This window comes from Musca autumnalis, unplaced genomic scaffold (genome assembly GCF_047663935.1).
Source record: "Musca autumnalis isolate F117 unplaced genomic scaffold, ASM4766393v1 scaffold_4, whole genome shotgun sequence".
Classification (NCBI taxonomy): Eukaryota; Metazoa; Arthropoda; class Insecta; order Diptera; family Muscidae; genus Musca; species Musca autumnalis.
In genome coordinates, this window is record NW_027411977.1 from 4,682,718 (window position 1) to 4,696,691 (window position 13,974).

The following is a 13,974-nucleotide window of genomic DNA, read 5'->3' on the forward strand; positions in this document are numbered from 1 at the left end:
CTATATTTGACAGCCCAGTATGTCATAATGAAGGTTGAAACGTTTTTATTTTTAAGTGGTCCAAAGTGTTAAGAATCGAATGCCGTTACTATTTTATTCAAATATATGAATGTCATTGGGCCCATAGTGCAATGCTTCGAATCTTATACTCATACCGAAGTTATTGTAACTGCGAATATTGAATGAAGAGAAATGCAAGATTTTTTTTTCTATTCAATATGCAGGCTTCCATGACAAACGCTTTTTAGCCCAGTCTTCGGAAATTATAAGTTTGGTTTTGAACGCTAACACCTCATGATAACATTTTCATATGTAATCGAGGACGTGAGCTCAAATCAGTGTATGCACCTTTTTAACATCATTTTATGAAGTGCCTAAAAAATCAAAGGTATTTTCGAGTTCCATGGACTGCAAAAATTGGTACATCTGTACCCCTGAATAACTTTGGTGTGGCACAGTGTAATTGTAAATTCAGTTGCCTTTAAACTTACCCACAACAAGATTTTGTTACAAATCAATTGCTGACACAATTTCACGAAGTTAAATAGAAATTTGTAGAAAATTCATTTAATGTGTCTATTTATACATATTTTCAATAACTTCCCCCAATTGTGCTTTTTTATTTATTTTAGGAATATTGTTCAATACTGCTTTATAAAACAACAATTCAAATCTTAAATAAAACAATAATTTCAATGAAAATGTTTTTTTATTTTATTAAAACATGAAAAATGTACAACAAAAACAAACACCAATAACATACTGTTTGAGGTCCTTAAATCTATCTTAATCTTAATTAGTGATCTCATCTTAATTAGATTTACTCTTTTCTATGCAATTTCTTTTGGCTTTTCCCACATTCTCTTCAAACCATTTGCCATACCACTTGGCACTGTTGCCGATTGACGTTTCTTCATCAATCAACGGAGCATAGTCCATGTGAATGGATGCCCTAAGGCGATTAAAGAAAATAATCGAAGATGCATACGAACTGAGTGTGCGAATGGAATACTTGAGAGTTATCTTCTTCACAGGTTCCACAACATTGATGAACAATTCAATTAACATTGCAAAGAAATAGAAGATAAAATGAGGAATAGACCAGGAGGATTGACGTGCCTTATATTTTCCACTGACTAGACCAATTTTTTGGATAAATCTAGATGTATCATAGAGTGGAGTATCGTCTGTAATGAAAACAGGTAAACCGCCAACAGATTTAGGTGCAATTTTCAGGGATTTGTAGGCACACATGTGACCCCAAGCCACGTTACCTTTAAACAACAAATAAAAAATAATTCGTTAGCAATGCTTCTCTCCAACAACGACAACAAATATCCTTACCAGCATAGCAGAGTTGTTGTTTACCGCCTGCACCAGCAATCTTTGGATAGACATAGGAATTTCTACTCAAAAATCTTAGCATATCTGGCATGAAAAATGTATCGCCCTCACCATAGGTCAATGGTGGACGTATAGCTGTTGTTACCAGCTGTCCAGTGCCATTACTTAAGGTTTTTCCATGGGCATTGAGTACCAATTGTTCAGCCTTCAATTTGGCCGACGAATAGCCACGAATAATAAATTGTTTATCGAATTCCTCTGGTTTCTTGGGATCATAGACAGGTGTTGCTGCTTTGGACTCCGTTTGATTAATAACAACTGTACTGGAGCTGCCTTTGAAGGGAACCATACACACAGATCCACAACTGGTGTAAATCAAACGCTGCACATTATATTTTAAGCAAAGGTCCACAACCGATTGGGTAGCTGGGTATAAATAAAATAATTATTACAAAGTTTTGTTTTGTTTATTGAGAATAAAAGGACAGTACATTGTATAAATAATAAATGTTACTTACCTTCCACATTATTTCGATTCAATTCATTGTATTTTGGAGGATAATGTAAACTCATCATACCGGCACAATGGAAAACTGTATCAACGTCTTTAAAAGCATCTGATACCGAATCCGGTTCACATAAATCTCCAACAAAGGTACGAATGTCAACCTTTTCATCTGAAAATATTAAAACAAAATTATTTGTGTTTTGTAAAAAACACTCTTCCCAACACTCTTCCCAAATTTATTTTCAACCTGAGCTTAAGAACAAGTATTATTGAGCAGCTCATTAGACATATTGGATATGGAGAGGCCAAACACGAAATGAAATATAAACTCAATCTTTGACATCAGCCAATTTACGAGAGAAAAATTGATGCTTTTGACGACACTTATTACAACTATCTTTTACATATCGACACCTCCAAATAATAGTATGCTAAGTCTAAAAAGTGAGTTTTGCAGGAGAAGCTCTCAAAGTTTGGAAATTTTTTTTTAACTTCAGTACTATGCTAAGTCAATATTTGTTTATAACTTCTGTTCGGATTGACCGATCATTACCAAAATTAGACAGAATTTATGTTAAAGGACGTTCGACACCTCCAAATAATAGTTTGCTAATTCTCAAAAGCGAGTTTTGCAGGACAAGCTCTAAAAGTTTGGAAAATTTTTTGACCTTCACTACTATGCTAAGTAAATAGTTGTTTATATCTTCTGTTCGGATTGTCCGATCATTACCAAAATTTGACAGAATTTAAGTTAAAGGACGTTATATATAAAAATTTAAAGAACTTGAAAACATGTTAAGTCGACTTAGCATACTATTGTTTGGAGTCGTCGATATAACACAGCCTATACTTACCATCAATTGTATTTTTGAAGGCATTTAAATCCACACTTCGTACTTCTTTTATTCCCAATTCGGCTCTGTCCTTAAGTAATCGTCTAATGATATGTTGGCCAATAAAACCACTACCACCGGTAACTAAAACAACATCGCCACTTTTATTGGCCATGATTGGAAATATTAATTGTATTAAATCTGTAAAATGAAAAAAAGGTTTTTAGAATTTTAGAATTTTATTTTACTTAAAATATTATTTATTAAGTATTTTCATTTTCGTTCGAAATAGTGAAACAGGCTGTAAATATTTTTCAACAAACAGATTTTTTTGTAGTAGTTCGAACGAATTTGAATTCGAATCGTCTTAGTGAAACATGTCATTCGATTTCAAGTATGTTTGGCTGGCTGCGCATGATAACTCTCGAACGCATCAGGCGATTTGGTCCCAAATAGATCAAGTTTAAGATAGATCATATCGGTCCACTCCCTCGCGTACCTTCCCCACAGAAGTTCCACATTTTTTGTTAAAATGGTGCGCACGAGGACTTTCGAAGAGAGGAACCAATTTGGTCTATACTTAGTACATCGAAATTTTTCTACCAAACATAGATCAAGTTGACAATATCCGTCCACTCCTTCCAGTACCTGCCACCCAAAATTTCAAATATTTTGGCATAAGTGCAGTTTAGGAACACTTGTCGAATCGTCAGGAAATTTTTTGCAGCAGCGGCCCCTTCTACATCTGTTTCTGAGATAATGGGCCAAAGGCTCCAAAGCACGAGAAGTCATAAATTGAGAGTACAATTAGCCGAATTTTTCTCTATTGTGAAATCTTCCAAACGTAAATCAAGTCCCAAATTTTCGCGTGCCACCCTCACAAAAGTTCAAACTATTTCGCTTAAATGCTATCCATTCTATCTGGTGAATATTTCGCAAATGTGCAACACTTTTGTGCTTTACTCCAATCAAGTTTATTTTCGAAACGTAGTTATTTATTCAGAACATCCTCAATCGTTAAGATAAATAGCCCAAAAGTTTATATATTTTTGTCGCAAGTCCAATTAAGACCACAAAATTCTAAAACCCCCCTAAACACTTATGACCTGTTTCACTAAGACGATTCGAATATAAATTCGTTCGAACTACTATCTAACTTCCGTTTTTTTTTTTTTGAAAAATGTTTGAATTGTCTTAATTTCCAATCAAACAAACCTCTCCAACAACAACACGAGTTTGGTAATAATTCGAACGAATTTGAATTCGAATCGTATTAGAGAAATAGGCCAATATTTTTTTGGGAAAAACATTTTGGTTGTGTTGTCGGCATTCAATCTGTCCCCAGATTAGCTAGGCGAACAAAATATCCCCACAGAGAAAGCCGGTACTGGACCACGTTTTTTTATTGCTCCCATAGAACGGTACCTCCCGATTTTGGGTATTTATCCAACCGAAATCGCATAAATTTGGTTATTAGGCTCCGTGGGGTAAAAAATATGCCTGTAAAAAATTATCGGTATAAGTCCACGTTTTCATATACATATATAGCCGCATAGAGCGGTACTTCCGATTTTGAGAATTGTGAAGGTTTTAGCAACATTATACTGTCGAAATACCTGAAATTTAATCATCGTTGAGGGTGTAACATTCTCTGGGTGGGATTAAAAAAATAAAAAAAGTTCAATCGTACTGAATTTGCATCCCTATACGAACGTTTACTTGTCGCTACTATTTTTAGTAACCTTACGTTATTTCAGTATTGACTTCTGTAACTATTTCTTATACCCTCAGCATTTATGCTAACGAGGCAAAATGTGCCTCATCGAAATAATGGTTTCAGACCCCAAGTATGTTTGGACAAAATCAGTTTCAGACAATTTGGAGTCGATTTAGCAATGTCCGATTTAGCACGTTAACTCTCGAACGCATCAACCGATTCGGTCCAAAATTTGGCTTTCGAAGATAGGTTATATCAGCCAACTCCTTCCGGTACCTCCCCCACAAAAGTTCGAAAATGTTCGGAAAATGTGTGCGCACGATAACTTTTCAAGGGAGTAACCGATTTGGTGCATACTTTTCACATCGTGAGGTTTCAATATGGACTCAAACAGTCCACTCCTTTGGGTACCTCCAACACAAAATTTCGGAAACGTTCAGTTTAGGACCTGCTCTCGAATCGCTTTGATTTTTGTTGTTACAACATGTATTCACTACCCACCATACGACGGTACAAGTTTCACCAAGGGCATGTCTATACCCCCTGAGAAAATAATCTGAAAGTTGCAAAAAAAAACCCCGTGCAAATACACCGTGTGTAGATGTCCGATATAGCACGTTAACTCTCGAACGCATCAACCTATTCAGTCCAAAATTTGGCCTTCGTAATTCCAAACTTAGTTTAAGTTCGAAGATAAGCCGTATCGGTCCACTCCTTCAGGTACCTCCCCCATAAAAGTTCAAAAATGTTCGCAAAAAATGTGCGCACCATAACTCTTGATCGGAGTGACCGTTTTGGTCCACACTTTACACATCCTAATATTTTTATCAGATATAGATCAGGTTCGAATATGGACTATATTTGTCCACTCCTTCGGGTACCTCCCATTTTGTGTCGAATAAGGTCACTTTAAGACCTGATCTCCAATCACTTTGATTTTTGTTGAAGCTACTTACATTCGCTGCCTCAATTACGACTGCAAAAGTTTTTTTTCAGGGGCAAGTCCATACTTGAGAAAACATCCCGAAGAGTGTAAAAACTCCTATGGCACAATATGTAGTGGCTGGAGAGCACGATAACTCTAAAACTGATCGACCGATTTGGTCCAAAATTTGGCCTTCGTCATATTTTGTCAAAACATAGTTTCAGTTCGAAGATGGACAATACCAATCCACAACGTCCGGCACTTCCCCCAATATTTAAAAAATGTCACTAAAATGGTAAGCACCATATCTCTTGAACGGGGAAACCAATTTGGTCCAAACTTTGGATCTCCTAATTTTTTGCCCAAATTTAGTTTAGCTTCTAAAATGGTCCATATCGGTCCTCTCTTTAGGGTACCTCCCCCACAAAAGTTCAACATTTGTATCTAAGTGCAGTTTAGGGTCTATTCGAAGATCCTTTGGAAATGTATACCGATTTTGTACGTGCAGCGATATTATGTTTTCCGTGGACAAGTCCTGGCATACTGGTCCAAAAGTTATACGATGACCCACTGTAATGACTAATGGGCGCGATATCTATCGAAAAGATATGACTACAAAAATAAGATCCACTTGCATAATGGACTTTGTGGGTCCTTATGGGTCATTATCCACATTATTGTCTGAAAGTTCATATGTCCAAAAAGGGCTAAAAAATCTGAAAAGACCCCAAATACATTCGATATGTCCGTAGGTGAAAGTTTCAATTCACATAGGCTGAGGGTATATTTCTGTCGGCAAGGCCGACTGATACTTTTTTACTTGTTTTTACTAACAAAAATCTATAGAAATTAAAGCGCAAAATTATGAATGAAAATTATAAAAAAAAATTGACAAAACTATTGTCATCGGTGAAATTAGCGGAAACTTTATTTTGGTTGCTAACTTACCGGCTATTTGCGTGAAGTTCCAAAGTTAGGAACAAATCAAAATTTGTCTTTAACGACAAATGTCGGCAACTCTGTTGTTAAGTAGTTTCAGAATCGCACTACTGATCGTTAAAATAAACATTTATCAAAATATTCAATGGACGCTTCATAACTTTGAAATACTAACATTTTAATAAATTCTAGAAAAATGATTGTGTTCGAGAAATATCAAAAAGTATTCAAATTGATAAAGTATAATATCTTGACCTCAAATAGATGAGCGCATGTGAACTCTATTTTTGATAACTCTGTGTGTATGTGTTTTTGTTTTAAATATAGATGACACCTTAAAACGCTATCCCAATTTGCATTACAAAACTAAACGCTTATGAAATAATTGCAATTAGCAATTAAACAATTTTCCATTACACACATAATTACGTAGAAATTTAAACTTCCTGAAATGGCTACAACAACAAGATGACATTTCCTCTGTCAGTTACCATAACATTTAATTGCATTTGAATACCAACATAATATATTTATTTTATGCTTCTTTTTTCTTCTTCTTTTCGATCTATGTATGTATGTTTGTATGTCATTTAACTGAAACAAGTTTCATGGGTATGTCTTTTTGCGTATCTAGGTTCGTGCTTTTGGTCTTCTATTCATTAAAGAAATGAAATTTTGGCCAAGGTCAGAGACGCTGCCGTCGATGGTCAATACAAACGTTTGTGTTGTTGTTACTGTCATAGATGAGATGAAGATTTTATAAACACAATTTTTCAGATTTACAACTTTCAGTTTTATTGAAAATACCCCCAAAATCAAAACACAATAGCAATAGCATCACATCAATAAATAACAACACATTTTAGAGACAATTGAACCAACCGGTTTAGTAAAGTTTACATGATAGATGATCAAACGTAGTTAAATTAATAATTTTCATGACAGTCAAAATTGTAATTTACATCTTTGAGATTATGTTTATTTTAAGCACAAACACACTGTATTATAGCTGTGTATTATTTTTCTTTACAAATATATTGTTCATCAAATATTTATTATTTTAATATAAATTTGATTGTTTTGCTTCTACTTGTAGATCACTTTAACCACCTTTTTTACTTACATAGTCTAAAATACCGATTTTTTTAATGTTTCGTTCACTTGTTGTCTGTTGTTTCAACTATTTTGCAACTGTTTTGTTTGGAGACAATCTGTTGAATGAAATCAAAGATTGGTACGCCTTAGCTTGGCCTCTGTGAGTTATAATTGGGGGTTTCCGATGTGTATATTGAGGTTTCAAGAGAGAGTTAAAAAAAACTGATAAGAGAGACTTGTGCGCTTGCGCAATTGTTTAAATAAATACCGGCTCTCTTTCGTTGCTAGTCATACCTAATGTTGCCAACGTTGCTAACTGACTGCATGGTTAGTCAAATAACGGTAAGGTAGGTAACGTACATAATGAGTGTGTTCGTGCCACTATTCGCACGAATTTTTGTCTTCAAAACCAGTTTTAGTGTTTTCTACCAGTGAACGAGACCCAGAAATAGTATTAAGAATAGACCACGAAATGCTTCATAGAAGATTTAATTATACATAATTGATATAATCAGTCTTATTTTAAATAATAACCATTATTCGTCGTTACATCTCATTATACGAAAAATACGTATGTATGTATGATAATGATTAATGCTAACTCTGCGTTTAAAGTAGACTGACTTCCAAAACGTCAGTTAGACATTTGCAAAGCAATTGACGTTTCGAAAGGAGCTGTATTAAAAAAAGCAGTTTGTACAAAGTCTAATATAGGTCTTCTATATTTTCCAAGGTGGTTAGTGTGAAATTCATGTTTAAAGCAAAACAAGGAAAAAATAATCAATCAGCTATGTATTCCTTAGCTAAGTAGGAAAAACAATAGCATGAGTGGTGGACCTAAATGCCCTATGAACAGATCCCTAATTTTAAACAGAAATATGTAGAATTTTCGTAGGTGAACCAGGAAGTTTTGTGAGTTTCCGGAGTATACTTTTAGGCTTTTATTGGGGAAGAAACTTTTTGAGGTATCAGAAACAGGTGAATATTATTGGTGAAAAATAATATTCATAATCCTCGATATATTACAAGAACACTACTTGGACTGAGTTTATGGAGGAAATTATGGTATATTATGTATTATGTGGGCTTCCTCATTTTAAACAGGAACACAAGGAGTACCTATGGTTAAAATTGTCACAAGGTACTCGATCAGCCCTTTAAATAATTTGTTGAAGTTTTGTGGTGGAGATACTATAAGGAATTGTCCGATCTTAGCCCACCTTCCGCCTTGATTAAAGTTTAGCAGAAATATTAAGATGTGCAAAAAAGTTCGACCGTTATATCACAACGATTTTAATTTGACAGGAAAAAAAGGTCTTTGTAGGATTTTTCCATCCAATGGTGCTGTTTCCTGTTTCCTAATTTTATCATAACGTTATCTATTTATAAGTTTAAAAAATTCTTAATCTTATTAAGGCCATATATGTTTTTATTTTCTCTTTGTTGATGGATGGATGGATTTTTGTACCATTGAACCTCACCATTTAAAGCAATTTGTAAATATATATGTCCACGTGTATCACGGCACATTTCACAAAATTTTGTGAAAATCGGTACGCTAGTTTTCGAGATATAACATACTCGACTTAAAAATTGGCCGTGGTCGGGCTTCGGCCCCAATTAATAACGATTGATCGGGATGCAGACATCTTTGTATCGCAAATTAATTTGCAAACCGATGTGTTCATAAGTTTTGCAAATATAGAGTTTTTAAAACAATAGTGCCCTCCGAAGTTCATCAACAAAGGGGTCGATTATCGATAGCAATTACCGTTAAGTGGAGTTGTCAGTTGTCAAAATTACTTTATGTATGGCAACCTTCAACTGAAGTTGCGAATCTCAGTTGACGAACCGGCTATTTTTTAGCAACCAGTTATTTTCAGTTGCAGTGAATATTTTCGAAGAAACAAGAAGTAAAATTGAAAGGAAAAAACATTTTCTTAACAATTGTTGATTATTTGCATGATTAATCAATTGATAAATTGAGTGCAAATCCAATGTGCACATGGGTCCATACGACAACACCAAGGAATTTCGTTTTTGAATAAAAATTATTTTTGCTTTGTCTTTTTTCCTCATCCGTCAACTTCCTAGCTAAATTAAATGGAAGTGATTCCATGTGAAATCATGATTTCACTGGTTGTTTTGCATGAGTGCGAAAGGAGTCGTGAAAGATCCAATCTTTTTCATCGAATTTTCATGAGTACAATTGAAGTCGTGAATTTTCATGAGTGCAATTGAAGTCGTGAAAGATCCGATCTTTTTCATAGAATTTTCATGAGTGAAATTGAAGTGGTGAAAGATCCGATTTTTGTAATAATATTGTCATGAGTTTAAATAAATTAATAATTACCAGCACAATAAATTATCAAATACTCATGTACCCGAATAATTGTGTACTTGCTGAAGTAATTGTTAATATAAAAATAGAAGTCAGATGAAAGTGATCGATAGTGCCAAAATGTATATATTTTAATTAAAAATACAATGTAAATTGATATAAAACAAAAGAAAAATATATTTTGTGTTTGGAAACCTGCTTCGTTTTGTGGATATTAAAAAGAAGTTGGAAAAGACCCGGTCTATAAACCACGAGCTCCACCAGCCGACCAAAACCGATATAGTAAAACATATCGAGCTGCAATTATTGGGTTGGTTGGGCCATGTTAACAGGATGGATAAAGATGCCACCGGCATATGAATACGAGCCATTTGACGTTATGCGACCCGAGGGAAGAACAAAACTCCAATGTAAAGGCCAAATTGAATGTGATATCACAAAACATGGCATCCAAAATTAGAGAAGCAAAGTAGATCGGTAAAATAAGTATAAAAGAGACCATAACATGGTAACTATTACAGGCTAAGTTTTTTCTTTTGAAATAACATAGCAGAATTCAAATTTATACTAGATTTCCCAAATGATGAGCTTAGTTCAGAGATTGACGCATAATTTATCGAATATTGGAAAAACGGAACCCCAAGTTGAAAGAAATATCTTGCAGCCATCGGAAGAGGTAAATATGATATTGCAGATTCGTCTTCTTCTTTATTTACTCATCCGTTATCCGGATATAAGTGATCGTACAATTCATCTTTTTTTAGTATTTATCGCATTTTAATTATTATCTTATTGTATAATGGTTGTCAGCTCTCTGTGTTTTGCAGCATTCAGCAGATCAGTTTCGTTGATATAACCTGTCCAGTCCATGATGTTTTTGAGCCAGGATGTTTCTTTCCTTCCTCTAGCTGGCCTTCCTTCAATTTTTCCCTTCAGAATTGCTTGTAAAATTATGTATTTGTTGTTCCTTAATACATGTCCCAGATACGCTATTTTGCGCCTTTTTATAGTTGTTATTGATTGCCGGCTTATATTCATCCTTCTTAGTACTTCGTCATTAGAAATTTTCGCAGTCCATGGTATTTTCAGTACTCGCCGGTAAATCCATATTTCAAAGGATTCCAATTTTCTTTCATCAGAGGATTTGAGCATCCAAACTTCTGTTCCATATAACAGCACCGACCAAACATAACATTTTATAAAACGTATTTTTGTTGTTATGTTTATGTCATGACTTTTCAGTGTTTTACTATATTTACAGAAAGCATCTCGCGTCATCTCTATTCGACTTTTTATTTCTTTCGAGGGATCCCATTTGTCGTTTATTAACATCCCAAGATATTTAAAGGTTCTCACTCTTTCTATTCCTGTACCTTGCACTTTTAAGTTCACCTCAGCATGGGGATTTTTTCTGCTAATGATCATGTACTTCGTCTTCTTCATGTTGATTTTAAGACCATATTTCTCACTTACACGTGTCAGTTTCTCTACTAGTTTTTGTAGACCGGATATGCTCCCTGCCAGTAACGTAGCATCGTCCACATACCTTATATTGTTGATTAGTTTCCCATGAATTCTGATTCCGATGTTTTCTCCTTCGAGTGCAGATTAATATATGTAATATATAATTTTGAAAATTTGATACAAAATAAAGAAAAATAACATCTGTTTATTGTATTCTTATTAATTCAACAAATTATATAATTCTATTGCAAATTTTATTTCTGATTGGCGAAAAACCGGATCCGAAGCATTGGTGCAAGAAGCCATGACAATGAACTGGTGCAAGAAGCCATGACAATGAACTGGTGCAAGATGCTTTGACAATGAACTGGTGCAAAATGCCATGACAATGAACTGGTGCAAGATGCTATGACAATGAACTGGTGCAAGATGCTATGTTGATGAACTGGTGCAAGATGCTATGACAATGAATTGGTGAAAGTGTGTGCCACTCCCTTGTAAATTTCATAGGTGATTCACCTAAATTTTCACCTATGACATGTTACTTGCACCCATGATTTGTCATCGAACATTTTGCTGGGTTTGAAACGATCCAATTTTGGCACAATTTGTCTACATAAGCAATAACCAATTGCTAAGTCTACATACCACCAATAAAAAACCAATATCGAATATACAGAAAAACCAAACATAGTTGTTTTCTGAACCAAGACCGAGTAAACATCAAAAAGGACAATGAAAACGGGAAAATAGTTGCCAAAGAGAACCGTACCTAAAATCTTCTGAGCAACCTTTTTGTAGAATATTTAGATTTGGAAAATCTCATCTTGTGGTACTTCTACTACGGTTCAAGAAATAAAGGACGAAAAGGATATGAAAGGAATTGAGTTAGAAGAATGAAATATTCTACAAAAAATTCGCCAATCGATTTGACTGAAGATATGTATTCTCAAAACGAAGCTACAATAACGTCAAAGAGAGATATGCAGATATTTTCCCAAGTATTATAGGGGAAAAATAAAAAAATTCATCACGCGATATCTCAAAAACTTGACCTATGGCGAACATTTCCTTTTGGGTTCTTGATATACATACTTACCAAGGGCTTTCATCTCCAAAAGGAATTTTCCACCTCCCAGACTTTGAGTTTCATTTTGTGTCACAGTGTTATAAAGATCTTTCCAACATTAGCTTCAACTTACAGTGCAGATCCCAATTCCAATGGATTCGACTTGTCCCTCAAATTTCTTCTAATAGATGTCATGTCCTGTACATTTTCTTCATCATCAAAAAATAATTCTACTGAACTTATAATTTTATTTTTTTTTGCGAATTGTGCCTTTTGGATTTTAGAGTTCACAAGTTTGAAAAAACACTGATCGATAACACGTTTATCGACAACCCAGTTGGGTTGACACCAATTATACAACATTTCATCTCAGTTGTGCTGACAATTGATAACGCAACTCAAGTTTAGTGGTAATGCAAAATCGACCCCAAATATATACAGTTTGACAACAAATGTATTGCAAGGCCAAAATTGTAGAAAAAATTCATATTAATTGTTTGCTTATGGCCATAAATTATGTAAAAACTATACGGTTTTTTGTTCACAACTCTTGCTGTTGGTCCTCAAAACAATATTCTGTCGAAATATACAAAGTTTATTTGCAATTTATAAGAAATACGGACTAAAATAAGAATTACCTACTACTTTCAGGTGACAATAAATTTATTGTTTAGGGAAAAGCAGTACTATATTGTTTAGGGTAAAGCAGTACCAGGTATAAAACGTATGAGACCGTATTGACAATAAAAAATGACGAATCGGCCGCAGACAAGTATGCAAATAATGAATATTTGACTTTGAAAACATCGAAATACCTCTGGACACTACACGATGGGGCCAATAGCAGGTTTTCGAGGCAAAAAGTCAATTTTTGAAGTGAACAATTTGAAAAAAATATTAACGGATTTCGATTGCCAACACTCTGAATCACTAAAAATAAAAAAATAAATCAATCTGGTAACATCACATAGCGACATACTGATCTGGCAATGGTGACATATTTTCTTATGCATCATTTTCCGACATTCATTATAAATAAGTAGTGAAAGCATTTTAGGCGCCAAAAAGAACATTTCAACATTTTTATATTTTTTAAAAATGGAAAGCTCTTCAATTGGTATGTAAAATAAGATAGTGTTAACAAATGATAAACATGTTATGTGTGGTAAATGTATTTTTGAGTTAAGATGTTATGTCCTTTTTGGAGTATTTTGCTTTGTTATCCATGTGTTCTCTGGAGTATAACTTTTGAGATCTAGGTAGATCTAGGATATTATATATATGTAGTGAAAGGTATTAATGTGTACTATCATTTTGTGAAAAAATTAGCTGCGCCTATCTGCGCCTTTTCATACAAATCTGATTTCAGATGTCGTAATACTTAAAAATATGGACATTTTTATGTTTTGGTTGGCGAATAATCGGAAACCCACTAATGTTACCAATTGGATTTCGGAAAAATTTAATAGACGTATATAATAATAATAATAATAATAATAATATATAATTTCAAAGATATAGCAAACTTTGGCTTTTGTGGCGGAATCTTAGCCGATTTTTACTAAATTTGGAACCTTTTTTTATTAACTTATAACAAACCACATACATAACCATGAAATTTGAACATATGTATATAGGGGAGCTATTTCTATATCTGAACCGATTTAAATATAACTTGACAAACTTATTTGTAGTCCGAATTCCGTAACATTTTCCAAATTTTATTGTAATTTGATGGA

The 13,974-nt window shown here is 34.1% G+C and overlaps 1 protein-coding gene across 4 annotated transcripts; it reads right to left on the reverse strand.

Moving 5' to 3' along the window:
* Window positions 1–690: 690 nt before the first annotated feature.
* LOC141402009 (3 beta-hydroxysteroid dehydrogenase/Delta 5-->4-isomerase type 1) lies at window positions 691–12,505 on the reverse strand. Of its 4 annotated transcripts, none has more exons than XM_073982616.1 (5): window positions 12,369–12,505; window positions 2,707–2,886; window positions 1,863–2,021; window positions 1,345–1,770; window positions 691–1,274 (listed from the first exon to the last, which is right to left on the reverse strand). In XM_073982616.1, exons 2-5 carry the CDS (start codon window positions 2,858–2,860, stop codon window positions 811–813), a joined length of 1,203 nt encoding a protein of 400 aa, XP_073838717.1. In that variant the 5' UTR covers window positions 2,861–2,886; window positions 12,369–12,505; the 3' UTR covers window positions 691–810. The 4 variants fall into 4 exon arrangements, with proteins under 4 accessions (XP_073838717.1, XP_073838714.1, XP_073838715.1 ...); XM_073982613.1 differs by lacking the exon at window positions 12,369–12,505 and adding an exon at window positions 12,266–12,335; XM_073982614.1 differs by lacking the exon at window positions 12,369–12,505 and adding an exon at window positions 7,390–7,486.
* Between the last annotated feature and the right edge of the window lie 1,469 nt (window positions 12,506–13,974).

Coding starts and splice junctions, on each gene's coding strand:
- LOC141402009 (XM_073982613.1), bottom strand. Junction 2,022..2,706: donor CTTCAAAAATACAATTGATG/GTAAGTATAGGC, acceptor TAATATTTTCAG/ATGAAAAGGTTGACATTCGT. Junction 1,771..1,862: donor GAATCGAAATAATGTGGAAG/GTAAGTAACATT, acceptor ATTTATACCCAG/CTACCCAATCGGTTGTGGAC.